The sequence below is a fragment of the Rhea pennata genome, chromosome 16 (assembly GCF_028389875.1).
Source record: "Rhea pennata isolate bPtePen1 chromosome 16, bPtePen1.pri, whole genome shotgun sequence".
Lineage (NCBI taxonomy): Eukaryota > Metazoa > Chordata > Aves > Rheiformes > Rheidae > Rhea > Rhea pennata.
Window position 1 is genome coordinate 16,827,436 of NC_084678.1, and position 27,041 is coordinate 16,854,476.

Consider the following 27,041-nt stretch of genomic DNA (forward strand, 5'->3'; position numbering starts at 1 on the left):
ATGTCTGGCTAACCTGCAGCACCAATGCTTAGAAGTATAACATTGCTTAGAGGAAATATGTGGGGCTACAATGCCCCCCACTTTAGTTGAGCATAGCTATGTGTGTCAGAAGTGGCTGGTGTTTAGTAACTCAAATGGGAATTCCAGACTGGAAACATTATTTAAAATATCACTTAATGAAAATCTTCCAGAGATCCAACAGACCACCAAGTCAGAGAGGAGCACTTACCAGAAGTTACTGCAGGTAGCTGGAATTTGCCCAATGCATTCACAACACTAAGAACAGAATTCAGTACTGTTAAATAGAATGAGACAAAAAACATCAACTCATTTTCTCCCAAAGGAATGCTTTATTGACACTTCTCCTCCGCATTTATCTGTAAAGAGAAACAGTTCAATACCCAAGCTCCAGCAGTACCCATTTCACTGACACTGTTCCTCACATTGAGGCTGGCTTTAGTCACAAACAAGGAAATCCCATAAATGACACTCTACACTCCACCTACTGCCTAGTACATCTGCCTTCTAGGATTTCATAGCATGTCCCCAGACCTGAAGAGGGAGGGGAGCAGGAGGTGAGGGAAACTGAAATTAGTCAAAAGATAAAAGTGTCAAAACTTGCTTCTCTAGAGAAGAGGCAGAGAAAGTTCAGTCCCTCTAGGGTGATAACCACTAAAACTACTCAGATATGTACATAAACAAGTCTAAAGACCTGAGTAATCCCACTTCACCTCTAAGGCACAGAATTGCTCACTCTAGGTGTTTTTGATGTGCCTAGAATAAGATCAGGCCTCTATAGGAAAACTTAGTTGTACAGCTCCTGAGCAATGAAGTTGGACATCAGAATAGCAAAACATCCAGCCACTTGGGAAACTGGTTGAGCTTCATGACTCGCCACCATTTTTTGTAAAGCAAGATCATAGCTGGGGCTCTCAGCTGAGAGAACATAGTCACAGTCAGATGTACCAGATGGAGTGTCCCACAGAGCAAAGACCCTCCAATACAGTGTCCATATTGCTAGAGACAGCTTTGTCCTTCCCTAATCTGGACTTCTTGCTAGCAGCCTTCAGAAATTCTTCCTCCAAGAATGAACGCATAAACTGAGAAGGGAGAAGCAAGTTTCATACACTCAAGCAACAGAGCGCACCACTGAAAATTAACACAAGAACTGGCTTATAAGCATGCTGCTACTACTGTATGATGCAAAACTCCAGTGCTCAATATTCAGCTTTGTAACCCTCACAGTCCCCTCTATAGAGAAAAAATTATAAACAAGTAAAGCATAAAGTGATGTAAGGCTTGCATTTCAGAGTCCAGGGGAACATTTCCCTATATGATGCCAAAGCTGTTTTTTTTTTTTTATTTTTTTCCCTCTCCTTAAAGTTCATTGCATTTAAAAATAAAGATTTTAGTTTTGTTAAAGCTAGAGCATTAGTGTAACAATGAGGCAGCTGCTAAGTGAAGTTTCCCTTTTGGGAGCCCAGAAAAAAGTTCACCCCATTTACCAGACTACCCCACTGAGAGCAGGAAAAAAACCATAATGGGAGAAGGCTGGGAGATCACAAAGTAACTGCATGGTGTGCTCTGAACACAGAGCATCACCAGAAGCTGAGGCTAAGATCCTCATGCACTTGACTTCTCCTTTAACTGTTCTCCTCCTTTCCTGCTCACAGTTACTTTTTCCTGTCCAAAGTTATGAGAGCCAAGGAAAAGATTTTTCTCTCTCTAAACCAATGGCATTTCTGAGCTACCTTAAGGAAACTCCATTTTGAAGTGCTCTCCCAAAAGGACAGCACAGTGATACATTTCATTTACAAACTTTAGTGTAAAATATTTGTGTACAAAACTTTGCATTCTCTTTGACTTGGATCCAGTAGCAGTGTCTATGAATGGATTATGGATCTCTCTAGACTGGCTCTCAGCCCCTTCTTGCACTCGCATGTTGTTGCTGTTGTGAAGATTTGGGAAGGAAGGGGGCTTGCTCTTGCAGTTGTGCACAGCCGTGCAAAGCCATATAGCAAGTCTAGAAAGGAGCATTGTCTTGTGGAGGCTTGTCTCCAGCTCCTGGCGGGGAGTGGAGGCCATCAGTGCTATTTTCCCTGCTGCCCACCACTCTGGACTGAAAGGAGAAAAGAGAGTTAGGATAATAAGAAACCAACACTGAGAATGACAAGTAAATTCTCCTTTGTCAAGGTCACCTCCCGTAGCAAAGACTTCATGCATCTGAGAGGCCTTTTGCCTGAATACTAGTCTACAAGAAAAACATGGCAGAAATTAAAGTTTCTGCCTAAGATTTCACACTATGTTTATGAGACAGAGGAGACAGTTACCTTTATGGTTCCAACTCTATCTTCAAATGACTTGAAGGTTGCAGAATTCCTTGAAGAAAAGAAGGAAAAAATAAAAAAAGACAAGACGACAAGTTAGTTCTTAACTAAAATAGGCCACCCACTGTGACCAGGCTCTCTTGCCCTTCCCATGTAAGAGCAGTAGTACCCAAACACTTCTAGCTCCTCACTCAGCTGTCTTGTGGCATGAATCTCACACACAGGCAGAAGCACTACATACAAACTCTAAAGACAGACATTTATACCACAGGGGTCTGTGCACTCCAATTTACCTGCCTAAGCAGAGAACTTAGTTGGAAGCCTTGTAAAACTAAGAATTAGTTTGTTTTCTGCTTATACGCTGACTCTCTAGTGATTTTTTTTTTTAACTAAAAGCATACTTTCTTAAATAATGGAGAGAAAAAGCTGAAAAAGATTTAAAGGCTTCACTTTCCCATATTACATCCTGCTGGCAGAACAGGAAGAGCTATGTGCATGAACCTGCAAGATTTTTACTGACACAGAAGTGATCATTTACATCAGGAAATACTCTTAGAACCTCAGCACAACAAATTAAGCAGAAAAATTCATATTTCTAACGAAGATAAGCCAGTCATTTGACAATCTGAACAGCTTTTCCACTTGTGAATGATTCCAAGGAGTGCTCTGTACTGAGCTTTCAGACCAGGCAATTATTCATACAGAGTTATTTTCCCTGCATAAGCACCAGGAGCTGGGAAGTGACTAGCCTCATCCTAGTTACTTTTACTCAGATTCATATTTGTGCCCATAAAATAGCCTCTGTCAATGTGAAACGAAGATGAATAGGGAGAGCTTCTGTAGGCCTGGTCCAGTTTTAGCAATCGTTTGTCCTACATGGAGATCTGATGCACCATGAAGGCATTTTGAGAAGAGCTCCTAGCTTCTAAGCTAGAGACAGAAGATTCAAGTTAGGATTCACCTTAGTATTAGTAATGGCTGTGCTGCACATTGTAAGAGGAGAACTGTAATCCCCTTCAGGGACCTCTGAAAGCTACACGTTTCAGGTAGACTTTGGTACAGCTGCAACAGCGCACTTAGTCTATTTTGATAGTTATTAGCACCTGTAGTGTTCTCGGACTAACAAAGCCTTGAATTACTCAAGCTGCAGGACACAGCTACCCCATAATCAAAGTAGCATCAGTTGAAGTGAACCAATTGCACAAATTAGAACCCAAAATCCCCCACAGGGCACAGTCTGCTACATATCCCACCTACCCCACTCAGGAGAGACAGGGGTTTGCTACATTACCTCATCGTTGGCATACTTATCGAGTGGCGAATGGAGTAACTGCTACTTGGAAGCATTCAGAGCAAGGAGGAAAGAGTTAGACAACAATTTTAAATAGACATTGTGTAAAAGCAGTTTACCCCCACTTCCAAGCACTTGCTGCCACACACAGGCTGCTGTGGACAACTGAAGCAATAAGAGCTAGCCCTCTCTTCCCTTATTTTCACAGCCTGCAGCTCAGAACTAGTTCTGTATCATAGGACTGTTAGCATGAGTACTTAACTGAGAAAGCGAACAAGCAGAAAATGAACATAGCGCATCATTTAAAAGCTCTTCTAAATTTGATGGACAGATCTGCTTATGTCAGTACACGGAAGCAAATCTCCCACAACACAATCCTTAGAAAAGAGGTTTTTAACTATGCTCAAGACAAGAGACACCTGGCCTATGATCAAAAATCTGATGGATGCAGAGGTGAGGCATGGGCACCTCTAGGAGACAAAAAAATGTGCATGACCGGTTTTACTGTATCAAGTTACTCACATTATCAAGTTTTACTAGCAAAGACTTCTTGCCCCAGGTTTTCTTTCCCAAAACTTGGGCTGACAGAAAGACGCAAAAGCATGCAGCAAGTGCTACCAAAAGGTACGCTGAACCATAAGCTTTCAAATTGGTAAGTTGTTGTAAACTGCTCATGGTCCCATTATATTATAATTAAGCTAGGGGTCTCATACTTGCAGTTGTGTTATATTCTTAACCTGCACTGCAAGTTGCAGCCATGATATAAAAATTATAGGAGATGATTTTAGCTAGATTTCTCATTCCATTTCAAAAGCATTGACAAGCTTTACATAATCAGCCTCCCCTTTAACATCTGCAAAGACTTGGCAAAGTAACATATGCTCATTTAGTAGCCTTGAAGAATATCTTACCTAAAGGAATGCGAGAAGGGATGAGCCCTGAGGAAACCCACGACAGCAGAGGGGGAAAAAAGGGAAGCAGTAGTCAGACACTTGTGCAGATCTAAACACTAAATACAGGACAATTAAGCAAGGACATGGTCACAGGACAAAGTCAACTGCCCAGAAGGAAGCCTCTCAAGATAAATTAGAGAAGCAAACAAAAAGCAATTGCTTTTCATTAATTCAAATTACCTAAACTAAGATGTTTCTTCAGAAGATGAGAGCAGAATCTACACTAAGTCAGAACAAGGGTGCTGAATTGAGGTGGAAAAGAACAGCGGGAAGATTTACTCATCCAGATCCATTTTTTTCACTTGAAGTTTTAGAGCACTTTTTCCTAAACTGAGGTTTTATCTTTTACCAAATTAGCTAACTAAGGTACCTTGTCCACCTCCCTATGAGATCTCATTTAAAAACAGCACTGCTCAGACTGCTGGTTGAGCACCTCTGCAATAGGAACCAAACAGATGCCTGCACATACGTTGCCAAGCCTGCAGATCTTAAAAGTTATACTTGGGGGGGGGGGTAGGGAAGGGGAGAAAGGGGAGGCAAAAAAAACCCAAACAGATCAACATAATAAAAAGATAAGAGCATATGGATAGAAGGTATGATGCTTAACCCACAACCCAAGTACTGATTGCCCATTTTTAGGTTCCAAGGCAAACTATCACATGGAAGCTACCAGCTTTCCATGCCGGATTTTGCACTACAGTAGCATTTCAGTAGTCTGAAATAATAAGCCAAGGTTTTCTACTTCTACTAAGACTGCCAAGATAGTCTGAAGAGGTTTCCCTACTGGAAATGCCAGTGTTCTATTCCACTTAAATATTGTTTTTATTCGCGCAGCAGGAAGCAGTCATGGCAAGCTGGATGTGACGTATTTGGCAAGGAGTACAAGGGCCCTTCCTTACAGCTATAGCAAAGATGCTAGGCTTCATGATTTCATTTCCCCATCTATTCCAATCAGCTCTTTGGCTGGATAGGCTCCTTGTAATGCTGTCTTTGCATGCAACATAGAAGTTAACTTGCTCTCACTTAAAGCAATGGAACACAGAATATGTATATCCATGCACCATGCTACTCTGTACGTAATTCTACAAGCACCAGTAAATTTGCTCAGATTCTTGACCTGGGCTTAACTGTTATCCTTTTTTTCCTTTCATGAGGATTTAAATTTTATATAAATTCAAGAAACAGCCGCCACCTCTGGGGCTCAGATTAACATTTTATAATAAATTTGCTTGTAGTATTATGTACAGTAGCAAACTCGATCAGACAACATGAAAGGTATTGAGGACAAAAACCACAACGCAAGCTGTTATCACACAAAAGAAAACACTTCCAATTTGCAGTTTAATGAAGACAGTAAGATGTAATAACGTCTAACAGTTTATTTTTTAACTGCAAGTGGAGATAACAGAAAAGGCTGAAGTAGCCAAAACTTGAGAGAACCCACTTGTTAAAGATACACCCCCCTCCCCCAGCAATCTACTAGAACAATAGCTTTAATACATTTAGTACAGTAATCACATAAATGTCACAATTTCTCCTCAAAATCTGCAGCTATAGCATTTGAAAGTGTTTTGACCACTCTGTTAAAGCACTGTAAAGATTGTAGCCAAGGACAACTTACTCTCATTTCATAGCATTTCTGTCCAGGCGGTTTTAATGGAATTATAACTACGCCCTCTGAATATCAGAGGTGTTTGTCCCACATTCATCATCCTTTCCTTGCATTTATCAACCGGTGAAAGCTGACTAAACAAGGAAATCCTTTCTGTTATCTCAACACTTCCAGTGTTGGAAGATAAACCTGCTTTAGAAGTGAATTTGTAGTGTAGGAGGAAAAAGTACAGTAACAACACTGATTATAGCGTAGGCCACAAGGCCTAGAACTGAGATTCTCCAGGAACAGATATCATCCTCATCCATTCAGAGAGGTGATCACAACAATAAAACAGACTTCACTCCTTGTAATCTCTGATCACATATCAGAATACCATTTACAGTTTCACTTGGCAGGCACAGAAAACAGAACAGTTCCTGTGCAAGTTTATGCTCAGAAGCTAAACTTCAGTCACAATCAGAAATATCAAGACTTCAGCACAACAGAGGAGACAAGTTTATAAATCCAAAGAAAAACTGAAAGCCTTATTAGAAGCCATTACTGCGTTCCCCCATAAGGCCATATATACAAAGCAAGTCCTACTGAAATAACTGTGGTAGAGACAATCCCAGATTATCAGTAAGACAGCAGCTACCTCTAATATCACATCACTCAAGGTATTAGCCATAAAAATGAATATGGGCGTTTAAGTTATGACTGTGCTGAGCAATACTATTGTTGCAGAGGTCTGATATGTATGTAGTCAGACCAGCTCTGTCACCAAGAGTGACAGTTCCACTCCTCACTTGGCCACATATCCCCTCCCTCCATCATCTGCTCCTGGGATAGCATAAATATTTGCACAGCTGCACAGTGAACTGGATTCTACCAGCCAAAATATGACAGGCAGGACCAAGGCTGTCAGAACAGCTTCTGGTGGCAAGATCAGTTGAGGAGTTCCCCGTTTGGTCCAAAAAGGTCAGTTCCTATGCCTTTGCAACAACAGCCTCACCAGTCTGCAGAAGGCAGTCAAATTTATTTTACCATTATCAACTTGGCAAAATATATTACCATTACATCTTGCCAGTGTCTATCTGCTGGCAGCTTAAGTGATTATATATCTAAATCTCTTCTTTCAGAAGATAAAATAATTTCTAGGGAAAAAAAAAGTAAAATTTGAGTACTAGAAAGGCCGGAAAGCCAGCTAGTCCTCTCCTAAATTCAGAACAAGCCACAAAAAACATTCACCAATAATTGCTCTCCAGGAACACAGTAAGTAACTCCATGAGGATAGATGTAGAGTTTCAGTTCAATGTGATCAGAGACCAACAAATTCTTACCACTTGGATACTCCCAGCCACAGTGGAATGGGAAAATCCCTACAAAGAATGACAACTGCCTGTTCAATCCAAGATCTGATACATCATGTTAAATACAAGCACCAAGGATGCTTCCTTAATAATCTAGACAGCTTGTACATTAAGAATTAGCTCTCAATTCTGAGGAAAAAAAATGCAGGCAGAGTATTTTGAATGAAAGCCTTTGACATCACCATTAACACGGAAACAGTCTTTTGCTTAAACTCCTGAATGAGGTAAATCAGCTCTATCCTTAAACTTTGTACAGCTGAGAAACTCACAGGGCAAGAACCTTAGCCAGCAGCCAGAAGAACCAGCCCTCCTTTTTCCATTGCAGAGGGGTTTACATTTGCAAATACTTCAGCTGTCATCTGCTTCAGGAAGCTAGATAACCACCAAGCCCAAGAAGAGTTATGTCATTATAGTCTTCTGAATCAGTTCATATCTTCCAAAACACACTACATAGCCATGCTTGAAAGTCACACTGCTCTTCTCCATGGAAAGATGGTGCATGGAATTTGAAACTGCACAATGCACAACATCCAGACTTTGCCCCAGTTTAAAGCACAAAACAGAACATAGGAATGACAACCCCTTCCTAATTCTAAGCATAACAATGAGAAAGCAGAAGACTAATTCAATAATGAAAAGTGTCAAATTTTACGTTATATGCAAGAAGCTAGCATTAAAGTTGCAGCACAACCATATGACAATAAAAAGGGAAGGGAACTAAAAATGTTCTGTCAGCTCTTTTGAGCTGAATTAGACTAAGTGCTTTGAAATGAGCTGGTTTTATTCTATCAACACAAGTCTTAGAACACTTTCAGAGGAGACAGCAATAGTTTTTTTCCTGAGGAGTGTTTAAGAGCGTTTAATGCGTCCCAAAGTCTGATGTACATGACCACACGGAAGAAGCTACTCCATCAATAGCAAAGTGCTGCCAACCAAGTAGGGGAAAAAAGGAAAAAGCCTAGCTATTGTCTAAAGTCTCAAAACTGTTTAAATCTTTTAATTAAAACACTAGAGCACAAAACCGAAATCTTACCTCATGTCGCCAAGTTTCCTGCTGATAACAGAACCTACATTGGAAAGTGCTGCTGAAGTCTTCTGTCCTGCCTGGGACAGGGTTTCCTGGGTCTTCTTATAACTATATAGAAGAGAAACTAAGTTGAATTAACATGTAGATCCAAAAGCAAAAAGCACCCCACCTTTTTGAAAAAGGAACCCATATTAAAGGAAAGAAGCTAGGCTAGTGAGCTTAACTGACTTCACTAAAAAAAGCCCACTCCGGTTTTACACATATTCAAAGATAAAGTTTTAAAAAAATCGTAAGTGTAGTAAGTGCAGGCTTAGCTTTTCCATACACTTTGTATTTTTAAATCTCAAACATTTGCCAAAAAAATCCCAGTTTTCCACATGGGAATTACACATCATAGCATCATACCCGATCTGCTCTAAAATTGTATTTTGATGTCCTTCAGAAAATAAGTCAAAGAACCTATTCCATAATACATTTGCAGCCCTGAAGAAGCTGTAACATTTGTTAGTGTTAGGGAACAGAGGGAAGAGGCAATACTGATGTTACTGTCTAGAAAAGAAATGCAGAAATGAGCATTACCTCTACAACTGCAGTTTTGAATTAAATTGGTACGGAAGTTTCCCATCAGTTACCATTAACCACAATAAGTCTGACAGTTTATGCTTGGCAGCTGATTACATTTGAGAAGTTTATATAAGAACTAGAGAAGACAGACACTTGAGAACCTTGGTTTCCTTCAAATGAGACAATTTTAAGAACAAAGATTCCTTAAGTCTTTTTCATCAACTCATCCTTTAAGTTCTTCTACAGTTTGCATTTAACATCTAGATTTACGGCATTCTTCAAACTGTAAGAAAAGGTTCAGGTAGGAACAAGTCCATCAACTTAAGCCAAATTTTTTTATTTCAAATATTTAATCTGAGGGTGGGTGTAGTGCTTCCCCCCCCCCCATTCTTTTCTGGTTTTTTTGCCTATCCACTTGTATTGTAATATTTAAGAGAAAAATGACTTAATGTTCACATCTCCGAACTTCTGAGGCCAAAAGCAACATGTTTACAGCTGACTCAATTCTTTATATCTCATCCTCTCCAGAGCAGAGTGCAGGAGACAATGCCTAAACATGTTGCTTTAGTTTTTTTGTTGTTGTTGTTTTTTAGACCCTAATCAAGTATTTTGGAATCATGAACGTACACAAGACAAATAGGGCAAAAATGCATCAGCTTTATTTCTACATCTGCTGAAGGAAGTCTTTTCATTCTTGTAACCTAATATTTTCCAGACTAATTCCACTAATTCAGTGACTCCAGAAGAACCTAATAGGCTATGCCCAGACAGAGGAACTCAACATTGTTTCTTTACAGCGTGATGTTTTGTGAGAACTAGTCATCTCAAGACTATTTAGGAGAGCAGTAGTTAGCGTTGCTTGCTCATAGACATGCTTTCCTATCATAGTAAGCTCTGAACCCCAGGGCCTCACACTCATTGAAATATGTTGTGCTGACCACTTCTACCCAAGCCAAGGAAAAACAGCTTGAAACTGAACTCTCTCTGATCAGCATCAAGTACCAAAGCAGTGATAAGAGGAATAGTTTACAGAATCAAATGACACCATCACACCAAACACACTGCAAACTCAGATATTAGGCCTAGCTTCAGCAGACAAAGGTAAGACACCTCCCAACTGTTGTTTCACCCTTGATAGCACTATTTCTAAGCCAACTCAAGACGACCTAGCATCCAAGTGCTGTTCCTTCTGCCTGACAGTGCTCCTTCATAATGCCAAGACAGCTGTTTGTGCTGACAATGATTAAGATGAAGGAAGTGATCCAGATGAAATATGCTTGGAGGAAAAAAAAAAAAAAAAAAAAAAACACACAGCTGCTAAATCAGATCCCCAACCTGGTTCTGCAGCCACAGTTCTCACACATGCACACCTCACAAGTGCAAGCAGGAGGTAGAGTCAAGGAAATGCAGAGGAGGTGAGCTGTTTCACCCAGAACTGCCGTCATTGGCATACATATGGAAGCACATCTGAGACAACCAGGGTCAAGGCATACCAGACTTCAATGCAACTTAACTACAGCTAGCTCTGACCACCCATCTCCTACCCCCTGGAAAAAAAAAAAACAAAACAAAAAAAAAACCAAACACACAAACACACTACTCTTCTGCAACTGACACTGCCAGGTTTACCACTAGTACTAATTCACACTCACTCACTTTCTTCCCTTAATGTTGGTACAAAGCGTATTGGAATAATCCAGATCTGGAAGTAGAAAGTATGAGCTATGATTAGTACCTTGCTGTTCTGATGGGCAATTTGCTCAAAGGAGAAGCTGTAGAAGAGATCTGCGTCCACTTCAGAATCCTGTGGTATACAAACACTTCACTGCATCCCTCTCCTGCACATCCTTCCAGGGAAGGGCCAGAGCTGCACTCTCAAATTCTTCTTTACCATTAGTACCAGCTTCCTCTCATTTGCTTTTATACAGCAATCACCATTTGTGCTCTCCGTCTATGTTCAAAATCCAACTAAGCCATCATCCCAGTTACAAAAAAAATGGAGCTAGAGACAGACTGGGCTGATTTCTGTCCTCTCTACACACACACAGCTTGCAGAGGACAATTCAAGTTCTGTAGCCAGGAACAGCAACTACCAGGAAATTCAGTAGTGTACAAAAGCACCTAAGGTCACAGGTTAGGCCCATTTCCAGTTCAATCAGGCCACCTGCCAGCTACAATTCAGAGAAGCTTTGAAACAACAGGAAAGAAGATGTCTTTGCCAAACAATCCCAAAACACAAGTAAAACCTCATCCTTTGCTTCCTTGAACTCGACCACTAGTACTTACTGAGCTTTAGATAAAGGAAATGGAAGTTGTTTGTTTTCTGAAATGTTGCTAGAATCTTACCTTTGAAGCACCCTTGCCTCTCTTAACTGGCATCTGTCTTGTTAGCATGAATTGTCACTCTGTCTAGTGCCAATGCAAGCAGGAAAGCTAGTGTGCCACAGCTATTCAAGGCCCTTAGCACTCTACAGAACCACATTTCTAATGTATTTTTCTTGCACTTAAAGTACAAGGAAAAACATATGACAAGAAGTTTTCTATTCTAGCAGGCACACCCAAAAAAGAATTATGATTAAAAACTGCCAGAATCATGTACACAGTCAGCAAGGATAAAGGTCATTCACTACATAGCAAGCAGCAACAACTAACATCTTTTTAATCCAGAAAACATACAATGAACTTGGAAGGTAGAACTTGCCTATTTGAAAGCTTTTCTGAGCACAGGCAGAAAGCAGGACTATCATCTTTCATCCCTCTTATGAAGAATACTTTCTATTGACACAAACTGCCAATGGCAAGCCAGTTATAGGCTGCCTCTCATGTGCTCAGGTTAGAAGACTGAATTTCATATCCACTACAAAGAACTGGACAATCTGGCTTACCCAAGCCCTACACATACCACAGTCTAAATCAGTTCAGAAAATAAAGACACTATCTACTTGCTCCCACTGCACTGCTGTCGAGGAGTCTCCTGTACACTGTGGGAGAGATGCAGTGAGAAGGATAAAGGCCAACTTTCATAATACACTTTCATGATTTAGTCCAGTTGAGAATTTAATTCCAGACATTCAATAAAAACATGACTAAGAGACTGTTCACATGCGCAAAAAAAAAGAGGAGTATAACAGCTGCGAAGTTTAAGCTGTTCAACTTCATTTGGGGCTCCAAAATGACAGAACAGCTGCCTTGGACACTAAAGTTGTATTTGCTCTCATCAGGTACTACAGGAAAAAAGAAAAAAAAAAGGTTCTGATTCCCCACAGAGCAACATGATTACATGTTGAGGCATTACAAGAAGCCAGTCTATTCTATCACTTGTCAGCTGAAGTTATAAAACATGGCATGCAAGTCTCAGGTGCTCAGTGGCTCCTGCCCGTTGCCCTGTAAGGGCAGGCAGTCATTTGAAGAGAACGTCACTCAGACCACAGGAAATCATTCAGTTACTGAGCTGATGAAAGGCTACTTCTCACAGAGGATACATTTATCAGTTTTTAAAAAAGTGAAGGCTTGAAAAAAGTTTAGATAGGACTAAAAGCAGAGAACTGTGAGCAGGGGCAGAGAGTGCTAGAGGCAGCAGGCTGTCATGAAAGCATTTGTTAATGCTGAAGGTTAAGACACTCACGCTTCTGATTGAGTTAATTTTTCATTCCAGTCCTCCAGTGTGCTGCTGGCTGAAAGATATCTACAAACACAACGGAGGTTAGATTCAGTGCCAAGATTCATGACAGATGCTTCTTTTGACACTTTCCATAGCATTAGTGTCTCTTTACACTTAAGGTATCATAAGTTCCCCCCCCCCTCCTCTAAGTAAGAGGGAGAAGAGTTCTTTGAGAGGGAAGACAACATCCAAGTCCTGGATTCTTTCTTATTTAAACATATGCAAACACTGAGCACAAAGCAAACTAGACCTGCAGATTAGAAGGTGCCAAGATTTTTCAAATGGAAGACTTCATATCACCTACTCCCTCCCTACACCTGCATGGTAGCTACACACTAAAAAGCACAGAGCAGTGAGCTGAGCACAAAACTAAAAATTTGACTGTCACACCCAAGGCTGCATCAACATTGCATGACCTGGACAAACCGTAAAACTGACTCATCTTCTAATCCGCAGAGTGCATGTGTGTACATACACCTATACGCATATATATACACCAATATCCTGTTATTTGTAAGAATTAACACTTGGAAAAAACAGATTGAATATACCTGCTACAAGTGTCTGGTACCAGCTCAAACGACACACAAAAGCGGTCAGAGGTGATACATGTCAGGCAGTTCATGCCACACATGGAGAGTTAGCTATCCCTCATTAAACCAGAGCTAACTGTTTTGCCTATTGAAGAAAACCTTCCAACCCACATCCACTCTTAGCTAACTTAAGATCTCCTTGAAAAAAAACACTGAAGGGAAAGAATCCTCAGTTCAGAAAACATTCAAGATCTCCCTGACATTTAACTATACAACAAAAATCAAAATGATGCATGTCTAATATGAATTGAGGGCTAATACAACTAAAGAATGAGTTCTGGAGACAAAGGTAGCCAGACATTCCTTGTCCACATTTATCACCTGCTTGTATATACTGCAAAGACTAAACCTCATAGCTGTCAAAAAGGATCACTACATCAATCCCACAGAGCCCCAGTATGGAAACTTTCAAAAGCTAATGTATGTATTTACATAGCCCATGTTTTCAGCTACAGTTGAACGCCTTCAGAGACTTTGTCTCCCCCAAGGCCATACAGGAAGCCAATGATCAAACTGATCGCTACCACATCTGGTGAGGAGAAGAGAAATAGTTTCAGAGTAAAAAGATAGAGGTCTAGTAATAAGACATCTGGTTATAACAGACTAGCCTAAGAAAGACCAGTTACAGGAAAATTATTATTTTTTTTTAATTTAAGTGTGGTCTGGTAACTGATTGGAATTTTTCTGCAGGGGAAAGGCTACCAGAGAGATGACAGCAGTAGCTTTTATTCATCTCCTTCCCAACTGAGGGATGCTTATAGTTGGAAGTCAGGCATGCTGCTAATAACAGTCCTGACTATAATTCACCATATCTCCAGCTCCCAATCAACCCCTGATGCCTGAAAGAACAAGGAGCAGCACAACTGGGGAACGGAGCAAGGAGCAAGAAGGTGTTGCTGAGGAGCCCAAGGCACTCACAAGTCAGACTGTGTCACTTTCTCATTCCACTCTCCAAGTTTCTTAGATGTTTCCACATAACTAGAAACAGAAAGTATTAATGAATATAGTTTCTTCAATATTCATTTTTAGAAGACAATAACAGATTTAAGGTAAAGGAGTAACAAAAGCTGGACAAGGGGTGGGGATGGGAGATGAGGAAAAGAAAAACAGTGAGATGAGCTCAAAAATCTACAGTAGCACCATGAGTAACTCTAGATTGCAGTTAAGCAGCACAAAACCGTTTAGACTTGGGGGGGGGGGGGAAATCAAAAAAATCTGTGGATCCTCAGAGCCCCTCACACTTGGGCACAAATATAACAACATTAAAAACTTACCTCTTTGACTGTCATTCTGGAACTGCCCAACAGCACAGCAACAATACTCTTAGTACTTGTTCAGTAACACTAGCATCGTATAATTTTGCCCCAAGAAGCATAGGCTTTTTAATTCAAGCTGTGCATCCTAGGAAATAGGTAGCCTCCAAACTAACATTAGAAAGTAGAACTTCAGCACTTTTTGCTTCTCTCTAAGCCTAAGCTCAGAGCCTGAGCTCAGAACAGAACAGTAGCAGCCTGCTCCCCAAAGAAATGGTCAGAAACAGGCAAATAAAACCATTCTATTCAGTGGTGATCTAGATTATCAAGATTACAGACATGAAAGTTTTATTTACACCGATACGTGAAACCAGTGAAACAACCAGATTTATTCTTTTCTCCTTTTACTCTATCTATCCATCAGAACAGAAGTCTGTCATTTGGAAAAGCCTTGGAATGTAATGCTTGGAAATAATTTCTATTGAGTTATACTTAAATGTGAAACTTGTGCCACAAACAACACTTACGCATTGGAGACTTGGACATCGTGCCAGCTTTTAGACAGGTTTTGTTTTAACCCATCCAAGGGAGTCAAACCTAGTTTCCTCTTCAGCTCTCCACAGTGCCTCTCTTTAGCAGCCAGAACTTGTCTGAGAGTACCAATTTCTTCTTCAACCTTAGAGAGAGGCACATGCATATCTTAATACCACAGCCTAATAAAGTTCTGAAAATTAAATGGACCTCCCCCACACTCCCCCTGCAAGAAAAAAAGTTTTGTTACCCTGAGTATAAGAGAACTTATGGAAACTCTACATGCACACAGAACAAATCAATTGAGCATAAACGGTGCTGCAACAGGACACTTGCACCTCAGACTTCCATCAGGAAAACATCCACAAAAGCTAGTATATTGGCTGCTTAATATCACTGAGACTTATCAGAGCTTGACCCTAGCATTGTAATTTCAACAGTAACAGCAGGTATCATTTTAAATCATCTACCAAATACTTCTTATTAGCTAAGGTTTCTATTTTATAGTTCTCTTCCTCTGACATCATTAAAACAATGTTCGTTCTGTTCCAGATGGTCACACAGGTCTAAGTAGAAGTGATACCACCCTCATGACAAACAACACTTTCAGTACTCTGAAAAAGACATAAGAAGGATCTCTAATAAGCAGCTGGTTTCAGTTGCTTCTATTTTATAATTTTCTTCCTCTAGCATCATTAAGAGCAGGAGAACAACTCAAACCATCTTCTACTGCATTTTAGATAGAAATTATAAACTGACCTTTTCAAAACTTATGTGCTCAAATTTTAGGGTATTACATTACAAACTCTCAACATTTCAGAAGCATATAAGCACCAAAAATAGTTCCCTACAAATATCCAGGAGGAAAAAAAAAACATAAGAAAAAAAAGGGAGTATATTAAGTAGTTCATTGTTTCAGGTTCCCAACAAAAAGCAGTTTATTTTGCCTACCACTTACCTAAAGAGTTTTCTGACTTCAAATGAAGCCCGAATTAAGTTTACTGCACAAAAAAATTTCCTTACAGTCCTAAACTAAGAATAGCTCTGGGAAGAGCACACCATGTTGTCTGAAGTATGGGTTAGCTTTGCGGATTTTAACAATGAACTAAGTGATCCAGAGACCCAGGTAACACCAATGTAAAACTGAAAACAAACAAACAAACAAACAAAAAAAAAAAACCCAACACCCTGCTCCTGTGGTACATCAGATTCCTGCTTTTCCCTTCCCAGGGGAATGTAACTACAGGTATACATAGTTCCAGCTGATAAAACTCAAGTGTCATTTTACCTTTGCAAGCTCAGATCTCAATTCCTCCTCTTCAGCAAGAGTGAGCCCTTCAGGTGCACAGGTCCTTGCTGAGGCAGCAGCGTTATCCACAGGAACGTCTGTCATGCTGTCCGACAGCAGACCTTTGTTGGGAGAGTTAAGGTTGATATCTGTCACAGACAAGAGGCAGAACGCAGACAGGATAAGCGGCCAGCAAGCAAAGCACGTTATGCAAACCTGGGGAGGCTGCAGGGGAAGGTGAAGGAAGGGGCAGATGCTTTACAGAAAGAGGAAGAGAAACTCCCGAGCTTCCTCCGCAAGCACCTTGCGGCGGCACGGGCAGCAGAGCGGCCCGCGAGCTGGAAGCGGCCTCCCGGCCCCGCTCGAGGCAGCGGCCGTTGAGGAGCCGCCGCGGGGCCCACACGAGGCCGCAGGGACGAACCGCCAGCGCCCTCGGGGAGCCCCGGCCCCGGCCCCGGCCCCGGCCCCGGCCCCGGCCCCGGCCCCGGCCGCCTACCCTGGCTCGCGCTCTCCATGGCGGCGCCCCGGCACCGTTCAGCCGCCGCGGAAGAAGAAGCCGCCGCCGCCGCCGCCGCCTCCCTCTGGTGACGCAATCAGCGCCGCGCCGCGCCGCGCGCCGCCCGCTTCCGGGGAGGCGCGGGGAGAGGGCGTCACCCGCCGCGTCGCCACGGCGACGGCGCCACGTTCCCCCGCGCCCCCCTCCCGCGGGCGGAAACGTCAAACGGGGCGGGGGTGACATCACCGCGGGGAGCGGGGGATGACGTCATCGCCTGGGACTGCGCGTTGTGTCGTAGCGGGACGAGGAGGGGCGGGCTCGGGCGCCCGGGGGTGGGAGCTGCTGGGCCCTGGCAGGCGCTAGGGTGCTTCCAGGGTGCCAGGCCCTGCCGTGGGGCGCAGGGGCCCCGTGTGGGGCTCAGGGTGCCAGGCCCTGCCGTGGGGCGCAGGGGCCCCGTGTGGGGCTTGCAGGGTGCCTGGCCCTGCCGTGGGGCACAGGGACCTGTGTGGGGCTCAGGGTGCCAGGCCCTGCCGTGGGGCGCAGGGCCCCCATGTGGGGCTCAGGGTGCCAGGCCCTGCCGTGGGGCGCAGGGGCCCCGTGTGGGGCTTGCAGGGTGCCTGGCCCTGCCGTGGGGCACAGGGACCTGTGTGGGGCTCAGGGTGCCAGGCCCTGCCGTGGGGCGCAGGGACCTGTGTGGGGCTTGCAGGGTGCCAGGCCCTGCCGTGGGGCACAGGGACCTGTGTGGGGCTCAGGGTGCCAGGCCCTGCCGTGGGGCACAGGGCCCCCATGTGGGGCTTGCAGGGTGCCTGGCCCTGCCGTGGGGTGCAGGGGCCCCGTGTGGGGCTTGCAGGGTGCCAGGCCCTGCCGTGGGGCACAGGGACCTGTGTGGGGCTCAGGGTGCCAGGCCCTGCCGTGGGGTGCAGGGGCCCCGTGTGGGGCTTGCAGGGTGCCTGGCCCTGCCGTGGGGTGCAGGGGCCCCCATGGGGTTTGCAGGGTGCCAGGCCCTGCCGTGGGGCACAGGGCCCCCATGTGGGGCTCAGGGTGTAGGGCCATGCCGTGGGGCACAGGGACTCGTGTGGGGCTCAGTGCCAGGCCCTGCCATGGGGCACAGGGACCTGTGTGGGGCTCAGGGTGCCTGGCCCTGCCGTGGGGTGCAGGGGCCCCCACGGGGCACAGGGTGTCAGGCAGTACCGTGGGGCACAGGGACCTGTGTGGGGCTCAGGGTGCTAGGCCGTGCCCTGGGTCACATGGGGCTCAGGGTGCCAAGACCTGCTATGGGGCGCAGGGGCCTGCGTGGAGCTCAAGGTGCCAGGCTGTGCCATAGGGCGCAGGGTGCTGTGTGGGGCAGGGCCCTGCTTTGGGGCTCAGGGTCCCGCAGTGCCGTGGGGCTCAGCGCCCCCGGGCCGGGCAGGTGTGGGGTGCAGGGGGCCCGCAACGGCCTGTGCCGGGGGCCCTGGCTCTGCACTGGCCCAGTTTTCCGTGCGGGTTGTGGGGCGGTGGGGGTGCCCGGCGCCGCTGGGGGGCCAGGCCTCGTCCCCCAGGCGCCGGCCCGTGGGGCAGCAGGGGCTGGCGGGGGCCGCCGCGGTGCCGAGCGTCGGTCTGGAGGGAAGGTGGCAGCACGAGCGCGGCCCTTTCCGCTAGAAACCCCCCGCGCTGGTCGCCTTTAGTCCCTGGAAATACCCCCACCCCCCTGCACCCGGCTCTCCAAAGGGATCTGCAGGAAAACCCGGCTGCCTCCGAGCCCGGCAACCCCCCGAACGTCGCCTCTCCTCCCCAGCCCCGAGCTGCGGCGCGGCGGAGCGTCGTGCCGAGCCGGAGCCCGTCGCTGGCGCCGGCCCCGGCAGGACCTCGGGGGCGGCGCGAAGACACGCGGCTTCGCGCCCGGAGGCCGCCTTCTCCCCGCCGGAGGGGAGCCGCTGCCCGTGGGGAGCAAGCCCCCAGGAGCGCTGGTCAGCTCGCAGCGGGGCGCTGCCCCTGCCCCGGCGGGCTCGTCCCCGCCGCGGTTAGAAACGCCCGCGTTAATCGGAAAGTCGCTGGGAAACGCGGATCCCTTTGCTCTCCCTCCCTGGCTTAGAGACGCCGCTCGGAAGAGCGGTGCGGATGCCTGGCGCGCTCCTGCCGGCACCGCCGGCGCTGCGGCCCGAGGCGCCGGGGCTCGGGCTACGCCGCTGAGCCGGAGGAGACCGGCGGGGACAAAAGGCTGGGTTTCTCGCCACCGTCCCTGCGCTGAAAATAAAGAACTGAAAATAAAGAGCGTCGCCTGCGAGCTTCCCAGCGAGCTGGCAGGTCTCTCGCTCTGCCCCCCGCCGTGCCGCGCTCCTGCGAGCCGCCGTGCAGCGCCGGGGCAGCCTGCCGTCGCGCTCCGCTGCGTCCCCTCTCGGCCTCGCTCGCCCTTGCTCCGGGCAGGTATTTATTTCCCCATCTGCAGGGGACCTTCTCTTTTCTGGAGAGCTAAAACCTGCCTGACTTTGATTTTGGAGGGACTGCTCATGGGCTTAAAGCCGGGCGTGTGCCGGGACGCTCCGGACGTGACGCCTCAGCTGCTGCCTCCTCCTTGAGCTCTGCAGCCGTCGGAAGCGCGCTGGGGAAGCCCTACGCTGCTCTGCTTCTATTAATTTTGCAGTCTGGCTTGTTGAAAACCCAATTCGGTTATAATTTTGTTTCTCATTACTTTCATTTTTCGGAGCCTTTTCTACCTGGTCTTTTTTCATTGCCCGAGACGAGCGTGAAAAGGGAAGCGAATGTAAATGGGGAAACGTGCATCAGTTTTTCAGAACCGTTCCCGGCAGCGGGCGCTGGGCAGCGGAGGAGAGCGCGTTTGAAAGCGTTGCGCAGAGGCGCTGTTGGAAATACCCTTTCTGGGGCACGGCGGATCAGCTCAGACAAGTGCCCCAAATTCCCTTGGGTCGCACAGCACCGCCGTATATCCCAGATATTTTGAGGAAAAGGATAGGGGGAGTTTTAAGAGCTTGGCTCTTTTTTTCGGAGGGGAGTAGAACTGCTCCAAAGAGTTTGGAGCCTCAGCACAGGTCTAATTTTAAAGCGGGGCCCGGTGCAACGCCGGGGGGTGGCAGAGCCCGTGCGAAAGCCTGGCCAGAGCCTGGATTCCTGAAAATCTGGCCCCGGGAGACGAGTGCAGCAGGAGCAGCTCGGAGGCATCACGGCTTGGAGGGAGCCCTAATGGCCCCCGATAGCTCCGTCAGGCGTAAAAACTGGATCTCCGAGCCCGGCACCGCTGCGCCGCCGCCGCCAAGTTCCCCTTTCAGTGCTGCTGGCTGGGCTTTTTGCTCGCATGGGGCTTTTTCGGCATTCACTGGTAAATGCCGAAATGTCAGGCCCGGAGTCGGTTCCCTTCGCTGGCGCCCCGTCCGGCCGCTCTGCTCGGGGCCGAGCGCGGGAGCCGGCGCTGGAGCGGGACGGCGGCGGCGTGGGCTCCGTGCCGGGGACCTCCCCGGGCTCTCCCGTTTCTCCCGTCCCGCCGTTTGTCCAGCCCGGCTGCCCTCGCATGGCAAAACAGCCATTTCCCTGCACAAAAAAAAAAAAAAAAAAAAAGAGGAATTGCGGGCGCGGCAACGCGAGCGGCAAGCAGCACCCTCGGGCGCCGCGGGGCCCCCGCCGGGCGCCAGCTGCGTGGAGCGCGGCCGTTCCCAGCACGGGCACGGCGGCGTTCCTCTTTCCAGACAGCATCGCCTCCCCGTCGTCGAAACTGCCGCCGGCCGCATGCAACCTTCCTCTTTTCTGGAGACCTAAAATAACCCTGGGCCGGCGCGGGAGGCAGCCGGGGGCCGCGCTTCCGCTTTCCGAGCCCCCGGCGGCGCGGAAGGCACCTTCTGGAGGGGGCCCGCGTCCTCCCCGGCCGCGGGCAGCGCTCGCTCTCGCCCCCCAGGGCCGCCGGGGGCCGCGTCTCCGAGCCGGGGCGGGGGTTCGAGGCCAGAGCGGCTCCGTCCCCGGCAGCGGCACCTCGCACCTCTCCCTCCTCGGGCGCCGGGTTTCCCTCCTCGGCCGCCCCTCCGCGTGGCGTTAACGCCTTTCCGCGCTCCTCGCCCGGGAACTCCCTCGGCAGCTTTGGGGGCGACGCTGCTCGTCTCAGCAGCTTCGGAGCCGCTCCGGGCAGGCGGGCGCGTGGAGCGTGGACCCCGTGCACCCGTGGGACTGCGCGTGCTCGCGGGTCCCTGTGCGCTCACGGGCCCGTGCACGCTCACGGCTCCGCGTGCATTCACGGGAAAACACACACTCACGGGTCCGAGGGCACTCACGGGGCTGTGCACACTCAGAGCTCCGCGTGCATTCACGGGAAAACACACACTCACGGGTCCGAGGACACTCACGGGGCTGTGCACGCTCACGGCTCCGCGTGCATTCACGGGAAAACACGCGCTCACGGGTCCGAGGACACTCATGGGGCTGTGCACGCTCACGGCTCCGCGTGCATTCACGGGAAAACACGCGTTCACGGGTCCGAGGACACTCACGGGGCTGTGCACGCTCACGGCTCCGTGTGCATTCACGGGAAAACACGCGCTCACGGGTCCGAGGACACTCACGGGGCCGTGCACGCTCACGGCTCCATGTGCATTCACGGGAAAACACACACTCACGGGTCCGAGGGCACTCACGGGGCTGTGCACGCTCACGGCTCCGTGTGCATTCACGGGAAAACACACACTCACGGGTCCGAGGGCACTCACGGGGCCGTGCACGCTCACGGCTCCACGTGCATTCACGGGAAAACACACACTCACGGGTCCGAGGGCACTCACGGGGCTGTGCACACTCACAGCTCCGCGTGCATTCACGGGAAAACACACACTCACGGGTCCGAGGACACTCACGGGGCTGTGCACGCTCACGGCTCCGCGTGCATTCACGGGAAAACACACACTCACGGGTCCGAGGGCACTCATGGGGCTGTGCACGCTCACGGCTCCGCGTGCATTCACGGGAAAACACGCGTTCACGGGTCCGAGGACACTCACGGGGCTGTGCACGCTCACGGCTCCGTGTGCATTCACGGGAAAACACGCGCTCACGGGTCCGAGGACACTCACGGGGCCGTGCACGCTCACGGCTCCATGTGCATTCACGGGAAAACACACACTCACGGGTCCGAGGGCACTCACGGGGCTGTGCACGCTCACGGCTCCGTGTGCATTCACGGGAAAACACACACTCACGGGTCCGAGGGCACTCACGGGGCCGTGCACGCTCACGGCTCCACGTGCATTCACGGGAAAACACGCGCTCACGGGACCAAGCGCAATGGGCCGCGGGCGCTCGCAGGTCTGCGCGCACGCACGGGGCCCTGTGCACCTCGCCCGGCCACGTCTCACCCTGCCAGCGACGCGATGCCACCGTGCCGAACGGGGCAAGGGCTCAGAGGTGCCCTTGCAGAAGGCACCTGCTGCCTCCCCCCTTCCCTCGCCTCGTCCCGGGGCTGGAGGGCCAGATGTGCCCCAGCTGTGGAGCGACAAGGAGGGGGACAGGGCTGCGCAGCTGGGCTCTCGGGCGCGAGGGAGCCGCTCTGCCACGGCGGCTGCAGCAGCGCTCAGCCTGCCCAGCTCTCGCTGGCACCCAGCACGCAGCAGAGGTGGGGGCAGGATGCGGCCCCCTGGCGCTCCCGCCAGCCAGGAAACGGGCTGGACACAAAGCCACCTCCTCCCTGCTTTCGCTCCATTTTCCCCTGCTCTGCCCAGGCTGCTCCCAGGCCCGTTTCCCACCCCGCTAACCTCACCTTGGGACGCATCCAGCACCATCTGCTGCTTGGAAAAACCCTGCTCCCTAAGCTGCTCTAATCCCCCAATCCTATCTGCGTCCCGGGCGGGATGCGGAGGGAATGGAGAGGTGTCAGCAGCGCCGGCGCCGCGGCCTGCGGGCGCTGACGCAGGAGCTCCCGCCTCGCCGGCCCGGACCTTCCACCGCAGAAAAATGTGAAATGCAAAATTCACACGACGATTCTGCAGATTTTTGGTTTTTTTCAAGAGGACAAGGAAGAAAAGCGATGGAAGGTTTCAGCCGTGCCCACCTCCGTGCCCTCCCCGGGGAGCAGGGGGAGCTTTGCAACGCGCGCGGGCGGCGGAGGGCCGGCGTGGGCCCCGGGCAGGGAGCATCTCCCGGAGCCCCGAGCGCAGCGTCCGGCCCCGCGCCCGCCCGGGAAGCTGCGGAGGGGCGAGATGCCCCGAGGGCCGCGCGGACGGAGGCAGCGGGAGTGACCCACCGCTGGCAGGAGAAGAAAGGAAGCGGTGGGAGAAGAGATAGCGGCGGAGGGAGGGATGCGCGGCGAAGAGCCGCCCCGGCGAGCAGAGGAGCGCAGCGGCTCAGGAAGCCGGGGCCGGCGGAGAGGTGATGCGGGGGCTGCTCCCCCCGCTCTGCCGGCCGAGGAAACGCAGGGGAGATCTTCCCGGAGGATGCCGGGCGCGGGGGGAGGAGAGGAAACGGCGGAGACAGCTGCCGAACATCTGGCAGCGGCGCCGTCCCCCCGGGACGCCGTGGGCCGGGCCGGGCCGGCCAAGCGCGGGGGTCCGAGCCAGCCCTCCGCTTCCTGCCCCCTCCCTCCGCTGCCAGATGCTGCTCCCAGCTCGGGTGCCCGGTGCACCCAGGGCACCCGCGGGGGCCCGGCCCACCCTTCCGATGCGGCCGACACCTGCTTCCAGTTCGGTGCCGGTTCTCCGGCTCTGCCAGGAGCCCGCCGCCCCCGTGACGCCCGGGGGAAGCGCGGCCCCGTCACCCCCGCTGGCCCCATCCTTGGTTGCCTTCCCAGCTCTGGCTGGGCGGATGCAACCCGGGCGGTGAGCTCCTGGCCCCTCTGTGCCCCGGAAAACCCGCCTGGATGGGGCACGTTCGCCGCCTTGGCATCGCTGCAGGACTGGCAGCCAGCGGCCCCGGGGCCGGGCCAGCCCCCGTGCGGAACAGCCCCGGGAAGGCAGTAATCCCTATCCCACCGCCCTATCCCACGCTGGCAGAGATGGGGCCAGCAGGAACCGGGTGGAGAGGCAAGTCCAGCAATTCACTTTTGCCAACCCGAATCTGCCTGGATGCAGCTTGCCCGGTCCGAACTGCTCCGGAAGCATGGAGCTACCCGTCCCAAATAGCTGGGTACGGTCGAAAAGAGAAGAAGGATTAGACACAGGCAGTAAAAATAGCCTCTCTTTTTAAAAATAGGTTCTCAGGATTAAAAATAACCAATGTTCCCAAAGCCATTGCTCCAGGGGGGAGCAAGCACCGGCCAGGCTCGGCCGCCCGCTCCCTCCCCACTCCCGGACAGTTAGGGCGTCGCGGGAGCCTGGCGCTCCCCGGGGCCCTCCGGCAGGAGCCCCGCGGCCCTGTGGCCTCGCCGCCGCGGCGCTCCCTCCATGCGGAGGACCATGCTCCGGATGGCTCAGCATGCCGGCTCGGCACCAGCACCAGCACTGGCACTGGTGCAGGTGCCCCACAGCCCCCTCCCTGCTCCCTATCTGCTCCAGGCCCTGGCCGGAGTCCAGATGGCCTCCAAAATCCCATTTCCGAACTGGAAACCAAACCCACAAGCCCTGCCCGGAGCAATCCCCAGTGGTGCTCCTGGATTGTCCCAGAAACCCGGGGCAGGTTTTCCCCGCGCGCTCTCTGCGCGAAGGAAGGGGCCGGGGGCCCGGCGTTCCCGGCGGCGCATGCGGCATGGTCTCGGGACAAGCCGTGGAAAAGCCCAGGCTGGAGTTCTGCGGGTTTCCGTGGAAGAGGCGAGGTGCAGCACGCCGGCGCGGCGAGCGCCCGGTGCTTCCCCGCGGCTCGGGGACTGTCCCCGCTCGCCGCCGCCGCCGGCGGAAAGCCCCGGCAGGGGCGACGCTCGGAGAAGGGCAAGGCCCTGCAGGGACCGCTTCCTCTTTGTGGGTCGGTGCAGATTCGCCGCTGGGCGCTGCGCGCTCTGCGTCTGTCTCCCTGGAGCTCAGGACGGGGTCGCTTTCCTGCAAGCAATAGAGATAAGAAAACGAGGGAGAGAGAAAAGATGCAGGGCAAATTGCATCTCATATTCGCTGTCACTGCTGAGCTGAAATCTTAATCCCAGCCGCGCGGAGAGGGGAGCCGGGAGGGAAGGAGCGGGAGCGGGGGATTTTCTGCCGTCTCCCGGGAGGCGAGGGGGCGGCTTTCCCGCGGGAGCGGAGGCTGCCGGCCCGCGGCCCTGCCCGCGCCGGGGACGGGGTCGCACGGCGGGCTGCGCGGGCAGGGAGCGCTGCCCCGCTTCCCGAAAGAGCCGGCAGAGGAAACGGCGGGCCGGGAGCGAGGATTTCTGCCGATTGTGTCGCTCCCGGGGCGGTGCCCTCTCCCGCCAGGACCGCCGGCGGAAAGGGCGAGCGCGGGCTCGTTGGCGGCCCGCGGGGCTGCGCCGCGCTCTGAAACGCGCCCCAAAGCCCACACGAGGGAACTGGAAAAAAGGGCGGAAAGCAAGGGCAGCGGCGCGGGGCAGCGCCGGCTCGGCCCCGGGCGCCCCTGCGAGGGCGGCCCCCGGCCAGCGCCCGGCACGCGGCAGCGAGCGGGGGGACGCGGCGCCGCGGGGGCCCCGGCGTCGCCCAGGGAGCCTGGGCTGGCCTGGGAGCGACGGGAGAGGGGGACGCGCAGGCACTGCCGCGGCGTCGCACCCGGAGCCAGCAGGAGCGGAGACGCTCCTGGGAGGAGGTGGTCAGAAACACGAGGCCTCCACGCAACGTGCGCGGAAGAGCCCACGTGGCCGTGCCACGGGAACCCGGCCGTGCTGTGGGAACCCGGCCGTGCCATGGGAACCTGGCCATGCTGCGGGAACCCAGCCGTGCCGTGGGAGCCTAGCCATGCCACGGGAACCCGGCTGTGCCACGGGAACCCAGCCGTGCCACGGGAACCCGGCCGTGCCGTGGCAGCCTAGCCATGCCACGGGAGCCCAGCTGTGCCACGGGAACCCAGCCGTGCCGTGGGAGCCCAGCCGTGCCACGGGAACCCGGCCGTGCCACAGGAACCCAGCCGTGCCGCAAGAGCCTGGCCGTGCCGTGGGAACCCAGCCGTGCCGTGGGAGCTCGGCCGTGCCACGGGAACCCGGCCGTGCCACGGGAACCCAGCCGTGCCGTGGGAGCCCAGCCGTGCCACAGGAACCCAGCCGTGCCGCAAGAGCCTGGCCGTGCCGTGGGAACCCAGCCGTGCCGTGGGAGCCCAGCCGTGCCACGGGAACCCGGCCGTGCCGCGAGAGCCTCGCTGTGCCACAGGAACCTGGCCATGCCGTGGGGGCCCGGCTGTGCCACGGGAACCTGGCCGTGCTGTGGGAACCTGGCCGTGCTGTGGGAACCTGGCCGTGCTGCAGAGCCTGGTCAAGCCACACAAAACCCAGCTGTGCTGCGGGAACCCGGCCATGCCACGGGAACCCGGCTGTGCCACAGGTGGGAGCTGCCCTTGCTCTGGTCTCCTCGCAGGGGCTGTATTTTTAGCTGGCGGCAGGCGCCTGGAGCTGGGGAGAGGCCTTGGGACCGTGGCTCCGGGGCAGACAGACAAACCGACGTGTCTCCTGAGCGGAGGTGCTCAGCGGGAGCCGGGGCTCGGCCCCTTACCCGCAGCCTGAGCTCGGGCACGGGCAGCACCAGGCGCTGCCGGAGGGGGAAAGGCCCGAGCGACGGAGGACAAGGACGAAGAGCCGGCCCAGCACCCCCAGGTCCCTTCCCCGGGGCTGGCCAGGGCGCGGAGCGCCGTGTCCCGGGCACCGCCTGCGCGGGGAGGTGCAGCGGGGCCGGAGCCGGCAGCCGGAGCATTACTGAGTTTGACATTTTCACCTCCACCTCCTGTTTTCTGCTCCCCTCCCACTCGGCGCATGGAAACAGCTTCTCTTTCTCACTGTAGTTTTCTTCCTGCCTTTCCGTTCCTCATGGCAGCGACATCGGCAGTGCTGGACTTTGCGTAACCTCTTCCAGGAGGGCAAAGGGAGCCCCCTCCCCGCGGCTGCCCGTGACGCGGCGGCGGCGCGGCGGCGGCGCGGCGGCACCGTGCAGAGCACGCGGCGCGGTCGGCAGCAGCCGAAGCCCTTGTAGCAGGAGCCTTGCAAAGAACGAAGCTCGGTTTCTGCCCTGACTCCTCCGCTCCTGGAGGCGTGTGAAAGTGCGAGACA

The 27,041-nt window shown here is 51.7% G+C and overlaps 1 protein-coding gene across 9 annotated transcripts; it reads right to left on the bottom strand.

The window, feature by feature from the left end:
* Positions 1-327: 327 nt before the first annotated feature.
* TPD52L2 (TPD52 like 2) lies at positions 328-17,059 on the bottom strand. 9 transcript variants are annotated; one of them, XM_062589031.1, is made up of 10 exons: positions 16,949-17,059; positions 16,453-16,601; positions 15,161-15,309; positions 14,299-14,358; positions 12,752-12,811; positions 8,569-8,670; positions 4,530-4,556; positions 3,619-3,660; positions 2,331-2,379; positions 328-2,119 (listed from the first exon to the last, which is right to left on the bottom strand). In XM_062589031.1, the coding sequence occupies exons 1-10, from the start codon at positions 16,965-16,967 to the stop codon at positions 2,024-2,026; spliced, it is 753 nt and encodes a 250-aa protein (XP_062445015.1). In that variant the 5' UTR covers positions 16,968-17,059; the 3' UTR covers positions 328-2,023. The 9 variants fall into 9 exon arrangements, with proteins under 9 accessions (XP_062445015.1, XP_062445017.1, XP_062445019.1 ...); XM_062589033.1 differs by having other exon boundaries at positions 16,453-16,574; positions 16,949-17,058; XM_062589035.1 differs by lacking the exon at positions 14,299-14,358.
* Positions 17,060-27,041: the final 9,982 nt, after the last annotated feature.

Excerpts from the sequence above, each read along its gene's own strand:
- TPD52L2 (XM_062589031.1), bottom strand. Across the intron at positions 12,812-14,298 it reads AAAGTGACACAGTCTGACTT|ATATCTTTCAGCCAGCAGCA; the intron begins GTGAGTGCCTTG and ends TTGTGTTTGTAG. Across the intron at positions 8,671-12,751 it reads AAATTAACTCAATCAGAAGC|TTATAAGAAGACCCAGGAAA; the intron begins GTGAGTGTCTTA and ends TCTTCTATATAG.